The 19,682-nt window shown below is 44.2% G+C and overlaps 1 protein-coding gene across 2 annotated transcripts; it reads left to right on the forward strand.

Annotated features, from left to right (window-relative positions):
* The first annotated feature begins 186 nt into the window (after window positions 1–186).
* On the forward strand, window positions 187–16,836 carry LOC132765964 (zinc finger protein 420-like). Of its 2 annotated transcripts, none has more exons than XM_060760275.2 (5): window positions 187–360; window positions 3,365–3,428; window positions 4,025–4,746; window positions 7,935–8,061; window positions 12,782–16,836. In XM_060760275.2, the coding sequence occupies exons 1-5, from the start codon at window positions 268–270 to the stop codon at window positions 15,001–15,003; spliced, it is 3,228 nt and encodes a 1,075-aa protein (XP_060616258.2). In that variant the 5' UTR covers window positions 187–267; the 3' UTR covers window positions 15,004–16,836. The 2 variants fall into 2 exon arrangements, with proteins under 2 accessions (XP_060616258.2, XP_060616257.2); XM_060760274.2 differs by having other exon boundaries at window positions 188–360; window positions 12,779–16,836.
* The last annotated feature ends 2,846 nt before the right edge of the window (window positions 16,837–19,682 follow it).

Below are 19,682 nucleotides of genomic sequence, written 5' to 3' on the forward strand. Positions count from 1 at the left end.
CTTTAAAAGCTCGAGACTTCATTTCCCAGAATGCCTAGCCGTAGGCACAAGCGGCGGAGGCTTCTGGGAGATGAAGTCCAACAAAAAAACAAACAACACTCTAGCGCTTGGAACGTCATGAGGTCTTGGCTGGGGAGACTGGGAAGAAGTGAGGCGTGCGCATGCGCGTACTAGAGCACGAGAGATGTGCGCATGCGCTTGCGTGAGAGCAAGCGAGCGCTTCCGGGTTGACTGTTTTCCCGCGTGAGGGAGGCTGTGGAGGTCGTCATGCCTGCGCCAGAGATGGCTGTCGAGCCTCAGAGTTCTCCCAGGAAGGAGGCCGCCATGACAGGAACCCGGGGCGACGACGGGGAGAAGGAGGCGAGTATCCTAACAGTGTAAACTATAATGGAGGCTTTGTTTTCCCTCAAAGGAGGCCTCAAAGCCTTTGTTGGGAGAAGGAAAGGCCTTGTTTCCATCACTTGAAGGGTGTAGAGCAGGCCTGGGCCAACTTGGGCCCTCCAGGTGTTTTGGACTCCAACTCCCACAATTCCTAACAGCCTCAGGCCCCTTCCTTTTGCCCCTCAGCCGCTTAAGCGGCTGAGGGGCAAAAGGAAAGGGCCTGAGGCTGTTAGGAATTGTGGGAGTTGGAGTCCAAAACACCTGGAGGGCCCAAGTTGGCCTAGACCTGCTCTACACCCTCCAATGTGACTCTGTCCCAGGCTTATCAATGTCTACTCTAGCCAATAACCAAAGGTCCTTCCACACTGCCACTATATCCCAGAATGTGATCTCAGGTTATCTGGCAGTACAGACTCATATAACCCAGTTTAAAACAGAAAACCTGGGATATAGGGCCTGTCTGAAAGGGCCTAAAGTGACTCGGTCGGTTTCCCAAACTGTGGTCCTCCAGTAGTTTTGGATTTCAACTCCCAGTAGCCCCAACCACTTTGGGTTTTGGTCAGAGATTCAGGGAGCTGAACTCCAAAACACCTGAAGGATAAAAGATTGGGAACCATTAATATTTAAATATATCTTTTTCAAAGGTTCCCTTCTTTCCCCCTCATGCACAAATGAAATTAGATCTGCCTCCTCCCTCCTGACCTTTAGGAAGCTAGTGAAAACCTGGCTGTGGAACAAAGCTTTTGCAGAATAATGTCTGAAACAATTTAACAAAGTTACTGACCACAATATATGGACTGATTAGAGAAGGCAGAGAGGGGATATGATAAGGTAAAGGTAGTCCCCTGACATTAAGTCCAGTCATGTCTGACTCTGGAGTGTGGTGCTCATCTCCATTTCTAAGCCGAAGAGCCGACGTCCGTAGACACCTCCAAGGTCATGTGGCCGGCATGACTGCATGGAGCGCCGTTACCTTCCCGCCAGAGCGGTACCTATTGATCTCACATTTGCATGTTTTCGAACTGCTAGGTTGGCAGAAGCTAGGGCTGACAGGGGAAGCTCACGCCGCTCCCCGGAATCGAACCTGCGACCTTTCGATCAACAAGCTCAGCAGCTCAGTGCTTTAACCCACTGCGCCACCGGGGATATGGTAGCCATATATAAATATGTGAGAGGAAGCCACAGGGAGGAGGGAGCAAGCTTGTTTTCTGCTTCCCTGGAAACTAGGACGCGGAACAATGGCTTCAAACTACAAGAGAGGAGATTCCATCTGAACATGAGGAAGAACTTCCTGACTGTGAGAGCCGTTCAGCAGTGGAACTGTCTGCCCCAGAGTGTGGTGGAGGCTCTTTCTTTGGAAGCTTTTAAACAGGCTGGATGGCCATCTGTCAGGGGTGATTTGAATGCAATATTCCTGCTTCTTGGCAGGGGGTTGGACTGGATGGCCCACGAGGTCTCTTCCAACTCTTTGATTCTATGATTATACGGACTAAACTGGATACAATTTTATCTTGGCGAATGGCTTTTATGTAATTTATTTTATTTTTATTTGGTAGTTTAATGTTCAATGTATTTTCGAAGGCTTTCGTGGCCGGAATCACTGGGTTGTTGTAGGTTTTTTTCGGGCTATATGGCCATGGTCTAGAGGCATTCTCTCCTGACGTTTCGCCTGCATCTATGGCAAGCATCCTCAGAGGTAGTGAGGTCTGTTGGAACTAGGAAAAGCGGATAATATATCTGTGGAATGACCAGGGTGGAACAAAGGACTCTTGTCTGCTGGAGCTAGGTGTGAATGTTTCAACTGACCACCTTGATTAGCATACAATGGGCTGACTGTGCCTGGAGCAAACTTTTGTTGAGACCAAACGCAGCGCCCAAACACAAATCAAGGAACATGAAAGGCACTGCAGACTACTTCAACCAGAAAAATCATCCATAGCAGAGCACCTGATGAACCAACCTGGACACAGCATTTTATTTGAGAACACAGAAATGCTGGACCACTCTCACAACCACCATGTCAGACTACACAGAGAAGCCATTGAAATACACAAGCATGTGGACAATTTCAACAGAAAGGAGGAAACCATGAAAATGAACAAAATCTGGCTACCAGTATTTAAAAAACTCTAAACTTACAACAGCAAAACAACAGAGAGGAAATAATCAGGGACATCTAATCACCTCTCAACAAAAGTTTGCTCCAGGCACAGTCAGGCCATTGTATGCTAATCAAGGTGGTCAGTTGAAACATTCACACCTAGCTCTAGCAGACAAGAGTCCTTTGTCTCACCCTGGTCATTCCACAGATATATAAACCTTTTTTCCTAGTTCCAACAGACCTCACTACCTCTGAGGATGTTTGCCATAGATGCAGGCGAAACGTCAAGAGAGAATGCCTCTAGACCATGGCCATATAGCCCAAAAAAACCTACAACAACCCAGTAATTTAATGTTGTTTATTATGTTTTAGATGTTTAATGTTAGCATTGAATCTTTGCTATCAGCCCGTCCGAGTCCCTCTTCTGAGGTAGAGAAGATCGGGATATAAAAGCTTTAAATAAATATATAAATAAATAATATGCTTTCCTGTATTCTTGCACCTTTGAGTTTAATTGATTGAAATTGTTTAATTCAGGAGTCCTCAAACTAAGGGGATTCCAGATCAGAATCAATCATGGCCAACAAACACCTCCCAACAAAGGATTCCCTCAGGCAACAACCAGTCAGGCTTTGAAGCTGCAAGGACCAAGCTCTACTGATTGAGAGGTCATGAAGCCAGCCCGGGTCGGAGTGAGCTTCTGGCCATTAGTCTAGCTTGCAGTCGACCTTTGCAGCCCGAAAGACAGTTGCATCAACCCAAGTGATTCTGGCCATGAAAGCCTTCGACATTTGCCATGAATATTTTTTCCTTCCTTTTTCCCCAAATAAATTTATTTGTTACTTCTTTGCTTTATTGATTGTGTGTTTCCTCGTTTTCCAGGAAAGTAAACAAACAGATCATCTTGACAACTGTGCCGTTGAGAAAACTATGTCAAGTCAAAAAGGTGAGCCTCTTGCTGATATTTAGATTTCACCTTTCTCCCAATATGGGATTCAAGCAGCTTACAAGCGTTAAATCAGATGTAGGGTTCAAATGAATGTAGTTTGGCACCACTTTAACTGCCATGGCCCAGTGGCATGGAATAATGGGAATTGTAGTTTTGTAAGATCTTTTGCTTTCATTGCCCAAGAGTGCTGGTGTCTCACCACCTTCAGTTCCCTGGGATTTGTAGTTTGGTGACACACCATATTTCTTTCACAGAGTAGGCCAGAGGCCTTGTAAAACTACACTTCCATTAACATGGTATTCAACTGCATTCATTCTACAATGTAAAGGAAAGGTTGGAAGGGAAGGAAGGAGGGAGGGAGAAAGGGGAAGGTAAGGGAAGGAGGAAGGATGGATAGGATGGTGAGAGAAGAACCTGAGAAAAAGAGCCCAGGGCAAACCCAGGCCTGGATTTGCCCATTCCTAATCTATATGTTAGGCCATACACTTTCTTTCCTCCTGCTTGTAAGCGCCCCAAACATTTCTGGTTGACAATTTGGGAATAACAACAATGTAGACTAGATTTAGCTGTGATGGGTATGTTTATGTCCTTAGATACACTCATAGAACAATCCCAGGATGAAGGTAGAGGCAGTCCGTTACCCGCAGCAGCACATTACAGGGCTCCTGAAGAAACCACCAAATACTTTGGAAATTGCCCTGTAGTGAAGGAGGAACCTGAAGAAGCCACAACCCAGCAATGGGAAGCGCAGTGGCAGGAGTACCTGAGTTCAGTGGATGATTCTGCTTCCCTGCCAGAAGCCCCCCACTTTCCGCAGGAGCCGGCCCCCTGGGACGACACCCCGGCCTTCCTGGCCTCCTTTGAACAAGTGGCCAAAGCCTCTCAGTGGCCCGAGGAAGAGTGGGCAAGCCGCCTCCTCCCAACTCTCAAGGGGGAAGCCGAGCTGGCCTTCAGCAGCCTGGAGGATGAAGAAAGAGAGGATTATCAGAAAGTGAAGGCGGCCATCCTGAGAGGAGACACCCTGAACCAAGAGAAGAGCCGCCAGTGCTTCCGGCGTTTCTGCTACCAGCAAGCGGACGGGCCGAGGGGCACTTACAACCAGCTCCAGGAGTTTTGCCGGAAGTGGCTGAAGGCCGAAAGAAACTCCAAGGAGCAGATCCTGGAGCTGCTGATCCTGGAGCAGTTCCTGACCGTTCTGCCTCCAGAAATCCGGGGCTGGGTCAAGAAGCATCACTTGGAGAGCAGCGCTCAGGCCGTTTCCCTGGCAGAGGATTTTGTACTCCAGCAAGGATTGTCTCTGGTGAAGGAGGAACAGGTAAGGAGAAATACATTATTCTTGTTGCATCTGCTCTTCAATCTTAGTTCTGGACTGCGATCGGAAGCAAAAGGTTGCTTCGAATTGTGAGCATATGAATTCATATTCTATAGAGAGCTCCCAACCAATTTCTGTTGACTTTGATGTTTCAACTGAGGTCTTTTTTTTTTTTGGAAATTTTGAATGATTTTGACTGTCTATATAAGACATGGACAAATTTTGACCCTCCAGCTGTTTTGGACTTCAACGATTCCGAACACCCAGTAGGCTGTTAGGAATTGTGAGAGTTGAAATCCAAAACACCTGGAGGGCCAAGCTTTGCCCATGCCTGGTCTATATAGTAGTAAGGTCTGTGTAAAGCTGTTGAGATTTAAGTTGAAATCTCTGCTCCTAAAGTGTCAGCACTCACTCATGCCTTATCCTACTCACAGGATTTGTGGGAATGCAGAATAGACATGTCAGAAGAGAGGAATGTATTTTGTCATCTTTGCTGGCCCTTGTGGGAAAGAGATAGGTACATACCTCCCTTTGAAACATTTATTTTTGCAAAGAGATCCCATTTGAGTGATCTGAAAACGTACAGAGATTTGGTGGGTTCTATTTTTTAAAAATCACTTAGTGGTCATTCCCATCTGCTTTGAGTCTCAAAGCAGGATAAAAGTAAATAAATAATAATAAATCATTCTCATTTTTATTTCTGTTGTGCTTTTTGGCACATTCATTTTGAACAGTTTCTGCTTCATTTGGGAAGTTTCAGCTCCACATGCCTCCCAAAGATCCCAGAGATGGAAAATTCATCCCCTTACCTGTTTATAATCGCCTGTCCGTCTTTTAAGAAGAAATGGCCACTGGGATAATTTCCAAGTCTTAAAAATCACTCTTGTTTCAGTTCTGGACTGTTGCACAAAATTATGTACTATGGCATATGGAACCTTGTCTTCCAGTTTTCTTTGTTACAAATTAAGGTTGTTGATTCTAAACATAGTGTAATGTTTCGGAGGGCGACCAAAATGATCAAGGGTCTGGAGAACACACCCTATGAGGAGCAGCTTAAAGAGCTGGGCATGTTTAGCCTTCATAAAAGAAGGCTGAGAGGAGACATGATGAGGGCCATGTATAAATATGTGAGGGGAAGTCATGAGGAGGAGGGAACAAGCTTGTTTTCTGCTGCCCTGGAGACTAGGACACAAAACAATGGCTTCAAACTACAGGAAATGAGATTCCATCTGAACATGAGGAAGAACTTCCTGACTGTGAGAGCTGTTCAGCAGTGGAACTCTCTGTCCCGGAGTGGTGGAGGCTCCTTCTTTGGAGGCTTTTAAGCAGAGGCTGGATGGCCATCTGTCTGGGGTGCTTTGAATGCAATTTTCCTGCTTTTTGGCAGAATGGGGTTGGACTGGATGGCCCACGGCGTCTCTTCCAACTCTAGGATTCATAATAGTTGCTAAACATATCGATAGAAGACAAGGATACGTCAGAGTCTGCCCAAATTGCTTAAGCCTTCTGTTGGTCTTTCAAAAAAAATAGTACCACTGCATCTATGACAATCACCCCAACATCAGAGAAATCTATACTAATAAGTCTATTCTAGACATAAAATGCTAGGACTAATCTACGAGCCCCACACTCATTGTCTGCTCAATTTTACTTCTTATTTTCCCACTCCCATTAGATCAGTGGTTCCCAACCTGTGGTCCAATGACCACCAGTGGTCTGCAGGAACCAAAATATGGTCCACAGCCTCACTGTTGCTACACCATTGCAACGAGAGCAACTGATCTCGTGAAACCCTCTTAGAGTGCCAATGGTTATTAAATATGGTTTTTTGTGGGCAAGCATTTGGCAACTACTGGACGGCATATGTTCTGTATCAGAAATTAGAGCTGATGTGGTCTATCTAAGGCAATTTTCTGAATCAGCACCTCAAATAACCAAACCGAATCTAAAGTTGACCAAAAACGGATTTGTAACCCTTTTGGTACTAATGTTGGAAAGTGGTCCCTGGACAAAAAAAGGTTGGGAACAACTTCTTTAGATAGATAGTTCCACCTTGTCTCCTGTCCCCAATATTGTATATACATACTAGCCGTACCCTGCCACGCGTTGCTGTGGCCCACATGGGGGTACTGTGTGGGAGGTTTGGCCCAATTCTATCGTTGGCGGGATTCAGAATGCTCTGTGATTGTAGGTGAACTATAAATCCCAGCAACTACAACTCCGAAATGTCAAGATTCTATTTCCCCCAAATTCCACCCGTGTTCACATTTGGGCATATTGAGTATTCATGTAGAGTTTGGTCCAGATCCATCATTGTTTGAGTCCACAGTGATCTCTGGATGTAGGTGAACTACAACTCCAAAACCAAAGGACACTGCCCACCAAACCCTTCCAGTATTTTATGTTGGTCATGGGGGTTCTGTGTGCCAAGTTTGGTTCAATTCCATCATTGGTGGGGTTCAGAATGTTCTTTGATTGTAGGTGAACTATAAAACCCAGCAACTACACCTCCCAAATGACAAAAGAATTTTTTTGTGTGAAGGACATACATTGGGTTGTTAGGTGTCTTGTGTCCAAATTTGGTGTCAATTTGTCCAGTGGTTTTTGAGTTCTGTTAATCCCACAAACGAACATTACATTTTTATTTATATAAGATAATCTTTATAATATTATAATGTAATGTAATATAATGCTAATAATATTATGATATAATTATATATTTATACTACATGTAATATTACTAATAATATTACAATATAATGGTGTAGTACAATATAGTAATATTTAATACTGATATTGTACTTTGCTAATAATGTAATATATTGTATGTATATATATCTTGTAAGCCTCTCTGAGTCCCCTTCGGGGTGAATGCTGTAAGAAAGTAAGTAAGTAAATAAATAAATAAATAAATAAGAGAACTGTATGTCACACTTCTAGTTCTGTAATATAATAATAATTGTAATAAATTGTTATAAAAAGCATTACAAATTAAGTAACCCAATCGTCGCTGGGTATCTAAGCTAGTCATACATAATAGTAAGTTTGTCTATTTCTGCTAATTCATACATCTTCATTAGCTATTCTTCTCCCTTCCATCTCCACTTATATACGGTTTTTTGTATCTTGAAGTTTCCTTTCTAGTTGATTGTCTGACATCCCCAAGAAATAACCTTCTGTTGTTCTTGTAGTCAACTTGGTCCCAAGGGGAAGGATCAGAGCTGGAGGAAAGCTTATCAGATACCGGGCCAAGACCGCAACTGTGCAAGGAATTGGAAATGGAGGAAGACACAGACTTCTCTGATGCTGACTTGTTGGGTAAGAATTATTTGAAACTTAGAGTATGATGGCCTTAAAAGCAGGGCCTTGCAATACACTCTTGTAGCATGGAGTACATCTTATATGACCAGCTTGAGTGTTGAACCATGAGTCTAGACAACAGGGTTTCAGTCCTCCTCTGCCTCGGAAACCTAAATCATGCACTCTCAGCCTCAAAGGAAATAAATGACAAACCTCCCATGTGATAAGGTTGCCTTAATTTGTTTTCTTATTGTGCCAGAAGCAAATTGAGAATATAGTTATAATGTATTTCAAAAAACCACAAACAAAGATACAAAAACTTGGCATTATACTAAATTTCCTTTGACCTGTCCACTTGGAGTGCCTCTGATGTCGCTGTAAGAAGATCCTCCATTGTGCATGTGGCAGGACTCAGGTTGCATTCTAGTAAGGTTGCCTTAATGTTATATTTAAATGAGGGATCTGATCCTTAGAGTTCTTCAGCAAGAGAAGATCACCAAGTGGGAGAGCACAAAAGTATATTTTAGCTGCAGCAAAGAAATGTCTAGGGCAAGGGTCCTCAAACATTTTAAACAGAGGGTCAGGTCATAGTCCCTCAAACTGTTGGAGGGCTGGATTATAATTTGAAAAAAGCATGAATGAATTCCTTTGCACAATGCACATATCTTATTTGTATTGCAAAAAAAACCACTTTAAACAATACAATAACTAAAACGAAGAACATTTTTAACAAATATAAACTTAGTATTTCAGTGGGAAGTGTGGGCCTGCTTTTGGCTGATGAGATAGGATTGTTGTTGTGTGCTTTCAAGTCATTTCAGACTTAGGTTGACTCTGAGCGAGGGCCGGGTAAATGACCTTGGAGGACTGTATCCAGCCCTCGGGCCTTAGTTTGAGGACTCCTGGTCTAGGGTTTCAAGTCCTTCAAATAGACTGAGTGAGATGAAAGGACTAATTCTTTATACATTTCTGTAGCATGGAAATCACAAAACATACTGTAATACATTAGGTACATCACATTTCTTGGCCCATGTGTTATTTGCAGACCGTGTAAATCAGGGATCCTCAAACTTTTTAAATAGAGGGCCAGGTCACAGTCTCTCAAACTGTTGGAGGGCCGGATTATAATTTGAAAACAAATGAATGAATTCCTATGCACACTGCACATATCTTATTTGTGGAGCAAAACCACTTAAAACAATACAATAATTAAAATGAAGAACAATTTTAGCAAATATAAACTTATTAATATTTCAATGGGAAGTGTGGGCCTGCTTTTGGCTGATGAGATAGGATTGTTGTTGTGTGCTTTCAAGTCATTTCAGACTTAGATTGACCCTGAGCGAGGGCCGGGTAAATGACCTTGGAGGGCCGCATCTGGCCCCTGGGCCTTAGTTTGAGGACCCCTGGTGTAAGTACACTCCATGATGCTCAACCAACAACGTTGTTTAGCAGAGAAAACTAAAGTCATTCTAAAACTACTTCTCCCATGATCCTATAGCATTCAGACAACACGTTTCAGGTGGTGTCAACCTGTATTAATTCTACAGGGTAGCAGCACTCCCAAGTCTCTCAAGCAGTAGACAACAAACTTGCCCCCTCCTCGCTGTGACTTCCTTTCAATTATTTAATCATAGCTATCATGTCCCTTCTCAGCCTTCTCCAAGCCACACATGCCCAGCCCCTTAAAGCCATTCCTTCTAGGGCTTGGCACCCAAACATTCAATCATTTGGGTTGCACTTCTATAGACACCTTCCAGCTTGTCAAAATTCCAAAATGAATTGTGGCGCACAGAGCTGGACACAGCATTATTCCAGGTGGGGTCTGACCAAAGTAGATGTCATGTTCCAAGTCTCTGCCCAGTTATGTGACAGAGTTACCCAAAACAACATCCAGATTGTGCCTTAAAGCATATTTACTGATATGCAATAACTGAAATATATATACTCTTTGATGTCCAACTACAAACATAAAGATAGCACCCAGATAATAGTATAAAACCAAGTCCCAACTTCAAGGACTCTGACAACATTCCCAAAATAACATTCAGTATTCCAGGTAAAGTTGGTTTTTTGTGTGTGTCAGGAGCAACTTGAGAAACTGCAGGTCGCTTCTGGTGTGAGAGAATTGGCTATATGCAAGGATGTTGCTTAGGGTACAGTGTTTTACCATCCTGTGGGAGGCTTCTCTCATGTCCCCACATGGGAAGCTGGAGCTGACAGACAGGAGCTCACCCCGCTCCCTGGATTCGAGCTGCTGATCTTTTGGTCAGTAGTCCTGCCAGCACAAGGGCTTGACCCATTGCGCCACCAGGGACTCCATCCATGCAAAGTAATATCCATCAATCAAAGATTCAAGCCAGTGATTCCAGAAGTCATGCCAAGAACTCAGTCCAAATATTTATACAAAGTTCCAAGGTTCATGGCTCAGTTTCAGGATTCCCCAGGATACACACAGGCTACCAGGACATGGCATCAGTTCTAGCCCAGAGGAATAACACATCCTAGTACACATACTGTTTTCCAAAGAGCAGTGTTTTACAGCATCTTTTTATGCTGCTCTTTACAGCTTCACCCCATTACAGCATGCCTTCCAAATGGTCACTACAGCCTGTGAATAATTACTTGAAAGGGGAAGTCAACCTGACCACTTACAAACATAAGGGAGATTATTTTATTTTGTTTATTTATTGCACTTATATACTGCTTTTCTCACCTCTGGGGGACTCAAAGTGGTTCCCAACATAATCAATGGCAAAATTAAATGCCTTACACGTATAAAACAATACATATCAAAACAGCTACAATGACAATAGGATAAAACCATGAAAATTATAAAATATATGACAATAGTCAGACACAATACATAAAACATTTAGGCTTTGCTATCCGAATCTGTAGCTTTCTGGCAAAGTAATTACCTCACAAACAAAGTGGGCAGGATTTATTTCTAAAAGCATACTTTGAGGTACGAAACAAAATTCCAACTGACAGTTTATTTCCCTCATGCCTCCTATCCCTCACCCTGGCCTCTCCCCTTCATTGGTCCCATTTCCATGGAAACACTCTCCTTTGTTTCAGATCTACACAGGCCAGGTCTAAGGCATAGTCTAATTTCCTGGCTTCACACAAAACCAAGAAATAAAATCATGACACTTGCATAATCCTGATGATATCTTTGACTAGATTAACCCCTTCCAACAGTTCTCCAGCAGCTATACTAAAACCACCAAACTGCTGGTCATGAGGAGAGTGGCTTGAGTGTCACAAACTTCGGCCATCCAGGTGTTTTGACTCCCAAAATCCCTGATCATTGGCCAAAAGCTGAGGATTCTGGGAGCTGAAGTCCAAAACACTTGGAGGACTAGAGTTTGGAAATCATTCATTACTGTATTCCTACTGATGCATCCTAGAACCCCTTTACTTTTTAACGTTCACCATTGACATGCAGTACAATATGCTTAACTCGTTTATTTATTTATTTATTTTGCAGTATTTATATTCCGCCCTTCTCACCCGTCAAGGGATTTAGGGTGGATTACAATAAATATACATAGGAAACATTCAATGCTATTTAGACATACAACATATATAGACAGACACAGAGGCAATTTTACATTCCAGCTTTTTCTGGCTTCATGGGGGTACGCTCGGTTCTGGCCACAGGGGGAGCTGCCGCTTCACCGTCCACTTTGATGGAGTACTTCCTCCTTCTTCTGCATGCTGCTGGAAGTTTTATGGTGTCATAAATTAGTTAAATTAGCCTCCCCGCATAAAGCAGTACCTAAATTTCCTACTTGACAAATGCAACTGTCTTTCGGGCTGCATAGGTAAACAGCAAGCTAGACTATTAATGGTTGGGAGCTAACTCTGACCCAGGCTGGCTTCGAACTCAGTAGTGGTTTGATGCAGCTGGCTACTAACTAGCTGCGCCACAGCCCGGTCATTGCTTAGCTATATACTTGATCCAGTTGGGATTGATTCATGCTGAATAGCTTTGTGGGTCATAACATGTTTTATATTTGTCATAATAAAACATGTAGAGTTTCCCCCCTTTAAAAATCATAGAATCAAAGAATTGGAAGAGACCTCTTGAGCCATCCAGTCCAACCTGCCAAGAAGCAGGAATATTGCATTCAAATCACCCCTGACAGAAGGCCATCATCCTCTGTTTAAAAGCTTCCAAAGAAGCAGAGAGTTCCACTGCTGAACGGCTCCCACAGTCAGGAAGTTCTTCCTAATGTTCAGATGGAATCTTCTTTCTTGTAGTTTGAAGCCATTGTTTCGTGTCCTAGTCTCCAGGGGAGCAAAAAACAAGCTTGCTCCCTCCTCCCTGTGGCTTCCTCTCACATATTTATACATGGCTATCATATCTCCTCTCAGTCTTCTCTTCTTCAGGCTAAACATGCCCAGCTCCTTAAGCCGCTCTTCATAGGGCTTGTTCTCCAGACCCTTGATCATTTTAGTCGCCCTCCTCTGGACACATTCCAGCTTGTCAATATCTCTCTTGAATTGTGGTGCCCAGAATTGGACACAATAGGTGTGGACACAATTGGACACAAGCAGGTGTGGTCTAACCAAGGCAGAATAGAGGGGTAGCATAACTTCCCTAGATCTAGACACTATGCTGCTATTGATGCAGGCCAAAATCCCATTGGCTTTTTTGTACTGCCAATTGAACTAATGACTAATTACTAAGGCAAATTCTAAATTGGAGAACTGCTTGTCATTTCAGCAGATGGTGAAGATGAGGAGAATCGCCTAGAAGAAAACCCTGAACATCAGAGAATGCGCACGAGAGAGCCTCCATATATATGTTCTGATTGTGGGGAAGGTTTCTTGTCAAGACTATCACTGGAGGCACACCAGAGGGTGCATATGGGACAGAAGTCGTCTTTGGCTCCTCCCGAAGTCACAGTCTACATCTGTGGCGAGTGTGGGGAAACCTTCAACAGCACATTGGACCTTAGCGCACATGAGAGAATCCATGCGGGACAGAAGTCTTGCACATGCAATGAGTGCGGGGAAAGTTTCTCCCAGATGTTGGACCTGAGAAAACACCAGAGAACCCACATTGGAGAGCGTGGCTTCAAAATGTCTGGTTCTGGGGAGACGTTGTGGGTTTCGTCTCATCCAAACCATAGAGATACCCGTAGTGGAAGTAATAACACTCCGACTTTGCGCAAAGAAAGCCAAACAAAGAAGAAAACCTGCCCAAGGTGTGGGGAAGTCTGTACTTGCCCATGGAAGCTTAGGTTGCATCTAAGAAGTAGATCCCATGAGAATGTCCGCAGCGTACGAAGGAATTCCCACAAGTGCTCCAAGTGTCAGAAATGTTTTGCCAGTGAGATCACCCTAAGCATCCATCAGTGCCTGCGTACTGGGGAGAAACCCTTTAAATGCCCAGACTGTCCTGTGACCTTTCTGTGGAAAAGCAACCTCAGCAGGCATAGAGTGAATGTGCATAAAAGGGAGCCATTCAACGCTCCTCTACAAAAGGAGATGGTGGCGAAGACGAAGGGTTTCCCCAGAGCCTCAACTCTCAACAGGCACCAGAGCCTCCACAGCAGAGAGAAGCCTTTCCAGTGCAACGACTGTGGGCAGAGTTTCCTGTGGGCTGTGTCTCTGAAAAGGCATCGGAAGAAGTTCCACAGAGGGAAGAAATCAGTCTTAGCAAAGGTGCCTGGTATCCAGGGGAAGCGCCACGTGTGTCAAGATTGCGGAGAAAGCTTTAAACACCAGGGGCTTCTCAACTCCCATCGCTGTGTTCGTGCGAAAAAGAAACCCTATGTGTGTGCTATCTGCGGGGATCGTTTCCAGTGGGGGGTATCCCTCTATCGGCACAGAAAGCAGGTCCACAAATGGACGACGTTTCCCCCGCTTTTGCAAACGAGACCGGCCGGGCAGGACAAAATCCACACGTGCAAAAAGTGCGGGAGGAGCTTCAATCGGCCCTGGCGCCTTGCCGCCCATCGGTGCAACCCCGTGGCAACGGAAACACACAACTCTCCGGTATCCGGTGCCGTAACAAAAGGTTTTTCGTGTCCGGTGTGTAAGAAGTTGTTTGCCCGAGAAAATCACCTCAACGCGCACCAGCACGTCCACACGGGAGAGGAACCCTACCAGTGTGGAAGCTGTGGAGAGCGTTTCATGTGGAGGCCCTCTTTTTACAGCCACAGGAGGCATACGCATCAAGGGATTGCGCGTCTTATGAGAGCGACGCCATGTCTGAAGGGGAAGTGCAGTGTCTGTGGGAAGAATCCCACTTTTGAAAGGCACGCGAAGGACCCCGGGAGAGAGAATGCAACCCCCAATCACAAGAAAAAGGAAACGGGGCCTCCTTCGGAAAGGCTGTCCGGTGACTCCAAAAACATGTGTAAAGTGTGTGGGAAAACTTTTAGCGACCCATCCTACGTAGCAAAACATCAGCGCATCCACACTGGGAAGCAACCCTATCAATGCTCTGACTGCCAGCAATGCTTCCGCTGGCGTACATCTTTTATCAACCACCGAAAGATTCACAAACATCGCAAACCGGGCAAGCTGATTCAGAAATTATCTGGTGCGGAAAAGACAGGTATGAAATCTTACAAATGCTCAGACTGTGGGGAGAGTTTTTTGGGTCTCGCAGCTCTCGACTTGCATCAGATGACGGACCACATGGGGAAGAAACTGGTCCCCGTTTTGGAAAGGATCCCCAGTACACCGTACGAGATGTCTTTCAAAGCTGGCAAAAAGCGCCATCAGGAGATAGAAGGACTAAGGCAGAAACCCACCCCAAATGACAGCAAAAGCTACATCTGTAAGCTGTGTGGGAAAGGCTTCGCTTATCCATCGAGCCTTTGGAGGCACCAGTATGTCCATCTTCCGATGAAGCTGTTCCATTGCCACCTGTGTGGGAAGAAGTTCACGCTCAAGGAGTACCTTGCAAAACACATGAAGCGCCATGCTGGGCTCTAATAGTTGTGGCGAAGTCACCAAGAGCAGCGCATGCCCAATACAGGCCGGCATAACGGGCACGTGAAAAATGGGATCATTATGGCTCCTGGAGGGGATTGTTGGGAACAATTTTGGCATTGATGGCTATGGGGAAACCCAGGGAAAGTCCCACATGCAGCTCAGGAATCGCAAAGTTGGGATCTCAGGAGAGGAAGCCATCGTTGGACTCCGGAGCAGAAAGAAATGAACACATCGTTCCAAAAATGTGTATAATGCTGATGAGGCAGGGGGAGATTCAAAGAGTTGTTGATATTTGGCCTCAAGACAAAGACGAGGAAAGGAAGCCCAGTGCTAGGCAGACCCCACACAAGGTAACTTGAATATTATTAATTGAAAATATGATGCTTTTCATCAAATTTTTGTCCCCAAATGCCTTTTAGGGGCGTGGGAACATTCCTTTTTTTCTTTACTAACTAGCTATCCTGTTTCCTCGAAAGTAAGACAGGGTCTTATATTGCTTTTGCCCCAAAATATGTGTTGGGGCTTATGTAGAGCTGTCTGAACACTATTTAAATTGACTTTTTAAATAGTGACGTCTAACTAGGACTTACTTTTGATGAAGGTCTTATATTTCAAGCAACCTCAAAAATCCTGAGAAAAAGTCATGCTAAAGAGGTCTTATTTTTGGGGAAACAGGGTAGTAAAGGCTCTCTTGGAGGCTTTCAAAAAGGCTGGGATGGCCATCTGCTGGGGGTGTTTTGAATGTAATTTTCCTGCTTCTTGGCAGGTGGTTTGAACAAGTTTTTTAGGGCTTCTGGGAGTTGGATTGGTCCACAAGGTCTCTTCCAACTCTGATTCGAAGTCAGGCATCCTCAAACTGCGGCCCTCCAGCAGTTTGGGCCTCCAATTCCCAGAAGCCCTAATGAGCTTGTTCAATTGTCAGGAATTCTGGGACTTGAAGGCCCAAACAACTGGAGGGCTGTAGTTTGAGGATGCCTGTGCTAAGTGATCCAGAAATTGACTTGGCCACTTCCTGGTGGAAAATGGCTTCCAAAGGGCCTGAAACATGATTAAATATTGCTCCCCCCACTCAATGTGCAGCGGGTTAAACCACTGAGCTGACCGAAAGGTTGGCAATTCGAATCTGGGGAGCGGGGTGAGCTTCCGCTCTTAGCCCCAGCTTCTGCCACCCTAGCAGTTCGAAAGCATGCAAGTTTGAGTAGATCAGTAGGTACCGTTTCTGCAGGAAGGTAACAGCGCTCCATGCAGTCATGATAGCCACATGACCTTGGAGGTGTCTATGGACAACGCCGGCTCTTCGGCTTAGAAATGGAGATAAAAACCACCCCCCAGAATTGGACATGACTGGACTTAATGTGTGGCGAAATCTTTAGCTTACTAAGTCAGATATTGGCTTGTATTTGGTGGAAAGAAAATATTGTTGTGTCTGAAGGCCAAGGCAGCCCACCTCCGTTAGAAAACACTGGATTGGATCTAAATAATAAATGTCTCCCATCTCAGCTGGTGGAGGCAAATTTCTCCTTCCCTATATTTCCCGAAACCATAGACCTCCCATTCCCTATAAATGGAACAGGGGACTGTACAAAACTTAAGACTTGAGATGTTTTGCAGGGAAGATATGAAGAGTTGTATGGTGCCATTTTAGAGAGTTGAGATGTTTCATTATATGTATCTGTAAGGCATTAATTGCAAGCCACTTTCTATGTGTCATTTTCTATACTTCCCTCAATTTTTGTTACCCTTTCCACTTCTTTTTTTAAAGTTTTTTTACATACTTGTAATGTCTGTTGTTTTTTTGGAATTTCTCAATAAAAATATGTTTGTTTTCTTAAATGTCAATTCCTTCTTTAATCTGCTTGCCAGCAGAAAAGGCATTAAATGCAGCCTCAGGTAGGTATACCTAGTAATGCATTTTGGTTGCTTTGGGGAAATATTCTAGGAATTAGGGGCCCCAAAAATATCAATTCTGGGGTTTTTAGGGGAGCTGGTATTATTGTATATACGTGAGTATAATTCAACCCAAATATAAGCCGATGCACCTAATTTTACCCCAAAAAAACTGGGAAAACATATTGATGTGAGTATAAGCGGAAGGTGGGAAATGCAGCAGCACCTGGTAAATTTCAAAATCAAAATACTGTAGATCCCAATAAAATTACATTAATTGATGCATCAGTAGGTTAAGTGGGTTGTTGTGAGTTTTCCGGGCTGTATGGTCATGTTCCAGAAGCATTCTCTCCTGACGTTTCGCCTACATCTATGGTAGGAATCCTCAGAGGTTATGAGGTCTGTTAGAAACTAGGAAAATTGGGTTGATATATCTGTGGAAAGAACTCTTTCATGTGTGAGGTAGCTGTGAATGTTTCAATTCGCCTCCTTGATTAACATTTAATGGCCTAGCAGTTTCAAAGTGTGGTTTCTTACTGCCGGGAGGGAATCCTTTGTTGGGGCGTAATTAGCTGGCCCAGAGTGTTTCTTGTCTGGAATTCCCCTGTTTTACGTCAGGAGAGGCTGCTTCTGGAACATGGTCATACAGTCTAGAAAACTTACAACAACCCAGTGATTCCGGCCATGAAAGCCTTCGACGTTAGGTTAAGTGTTTTGAAATATTTATATAAAACTAGTTTAAGATAAGTCTGTCCAACACCGCTTGTCAATGTAAATGTGCTTATGTATCCTTCCAATAATATTAAAGACCTCATTTTACCTCATTTCCCAAGTAAGATATAATTAATGCTGAATCAGGTTTGTTGTTGTGTGCTTTCAACACATTTTAGATTTATCAGTTTTTTTTGTCAAGATATATTCAAAGGGGATTTGCCTTTGTCTTCCTCCAAGACTTTTTCCTTCTTTCCCCCCTCTTCCCTCATCTTCTTCCCTTCCCTTCCCTTCCTCTCCCTTCCTCCCTTTCTTCCCTGATGTAGAGGAAGCAGCAAACAGGTGCACAAAGGCAGTGAATAGGATTGTGGGCAAGTAAAAGCAGTGACCAGGGGATTAGGGGCTCAGTGGGCCCGTTAGATAGAAATGGCACAGCATTTCTAATCACATAAAATAGTTTGGGAAACATTGAAAGCACATGGCTAATGACTGTGAATGTCATTATGCTTGAGATACCATGTGAGGTGAGGTATATTGCAAAAGGTGCGTGAGCCAATGTTCTTCACTGATGACCTATCAGCAAGTGACTATATAAGGAAGATAAAAGAATCCATCTTTCTCTCTCCTGTGTGACTCTGTGTGAGCATCTGTCTATGACTATTTGATGACTGGCTGTTTGCAAGTACATGGAAACCGGACGTGCGAATCCTGTTTGTACATTTGTATACAAGGCAACGCTGAAGATTAAAGCCTCCGGATATTTTGGATGAAAATGTGAATCCGTGATTTTACTAAAACAATGTGTAGACAAGATCAGATGCTGATAGTTGGACTCTCCTGATAAAATGGGGTGAAGCACATGTTTTACCTGTGAAAGGACTCTGCTGTAGTTTCTTGCTTCTGGGACACTTGCTATCCAGCTTGCAGCGGTTCAGGGAGGTAATGATTTGGATACTATAAATTACTTCACAACCAGCAAATTTCACAATAGGGCCGCACCAAAGGCTTCTACGGGCCGAATGTAGCTTGCATGCCATATGTTGTGCAGGCTTGACTTAGGAGAACCCTTTTCTTCTAAATCCCCACTGGGGCATGAAATCTCTGGGTGGGCTCAATTATCCAGTTAAACTCTTTCAATTTATGTGCCTCATGTTTGTCAGGGGTTCCAAAAAAAGCAGCTTGGGTTCTCCCTTCCCCTGGAATCTGCATACTCCTGATCCTGAACAGTTGGATCCGAGACATGCACTTTTGAAGCAGCTGCACCTCTCTGCTCTTCCCCTGCCTCTGTGCTTCTTAAATCAAGCACACTGGAAATCTGTATCTCTCCCAAGAGCCCTTGGAGGTACACTGTTTATTATTGTTGCCAATTATTTACAGTTACTCACACTCAGAGGAGAGCAATGCCCAATCTCAATAAAATAGTGAAGAGTAGAGACATCACACTGGCAACCAAGATCCGCAATGGTATTCCCCATAGTGACCTACGGATGTGAGAGCTGGACATTAGGGAAGGCTGAGCGAAGGAAGAGAGATGCTTTTGAACTGGTGTTGGAGGAAAGTTCTGAGAGTGCCTTGGACCGCGAGAAGATCAAACCGGTCCATACTTCAGGAAATAAAGCCCAACTGCTCACTGGAGGGAAGAATAGTAGAGGCAAAGATGAAGCTCTTTGGCCACATCATGAGAAGACAGGAAAGTTTGGAGAAGACAATGATGCTGGGGAAAATGGAAGGAAAAAGGAAGAGGGGCCCACCAAGGGCAAGGTGGATGGATGGCATCCTTGAAGTGACTGGACTGACCTTGAAGGAGCTGGGGCTGGTGACGGCCGACAGGGAGCTCTGGCGTGGACTGGTCCAGGTCACGAAGAGTCGGAAGCGACTGAATGAATAAACAGCAAACTCACTCATGGTCACGGTGGAAGATCAAGTGCACAGTCAAGCCTTTTATCTCTTTGCCATGCATGTTTATCTCAATGTTGATACCCCCGACATTACATCCGTCTCACTTGACCAGAGCGGTCATCCTGGTTCAGCCTCTCTAAGCACCGAGTGATTTTAACCTGACATATAGCTCCAACAATCAA

Source organism: Anolis sagrei, chromosome 2 (genome assembly GCF_037176765.1).
Source record: "Anolis sagrei isolate rAnoSag1 chromosome 2, rAnoSag1.mat, whole genome shotgun sequence".
NCBI lineage: Eukaryota > Metazoa > Chordata > Lepidosauria > Squamata > Dactyloidae > Anolis > Anolis sagrei.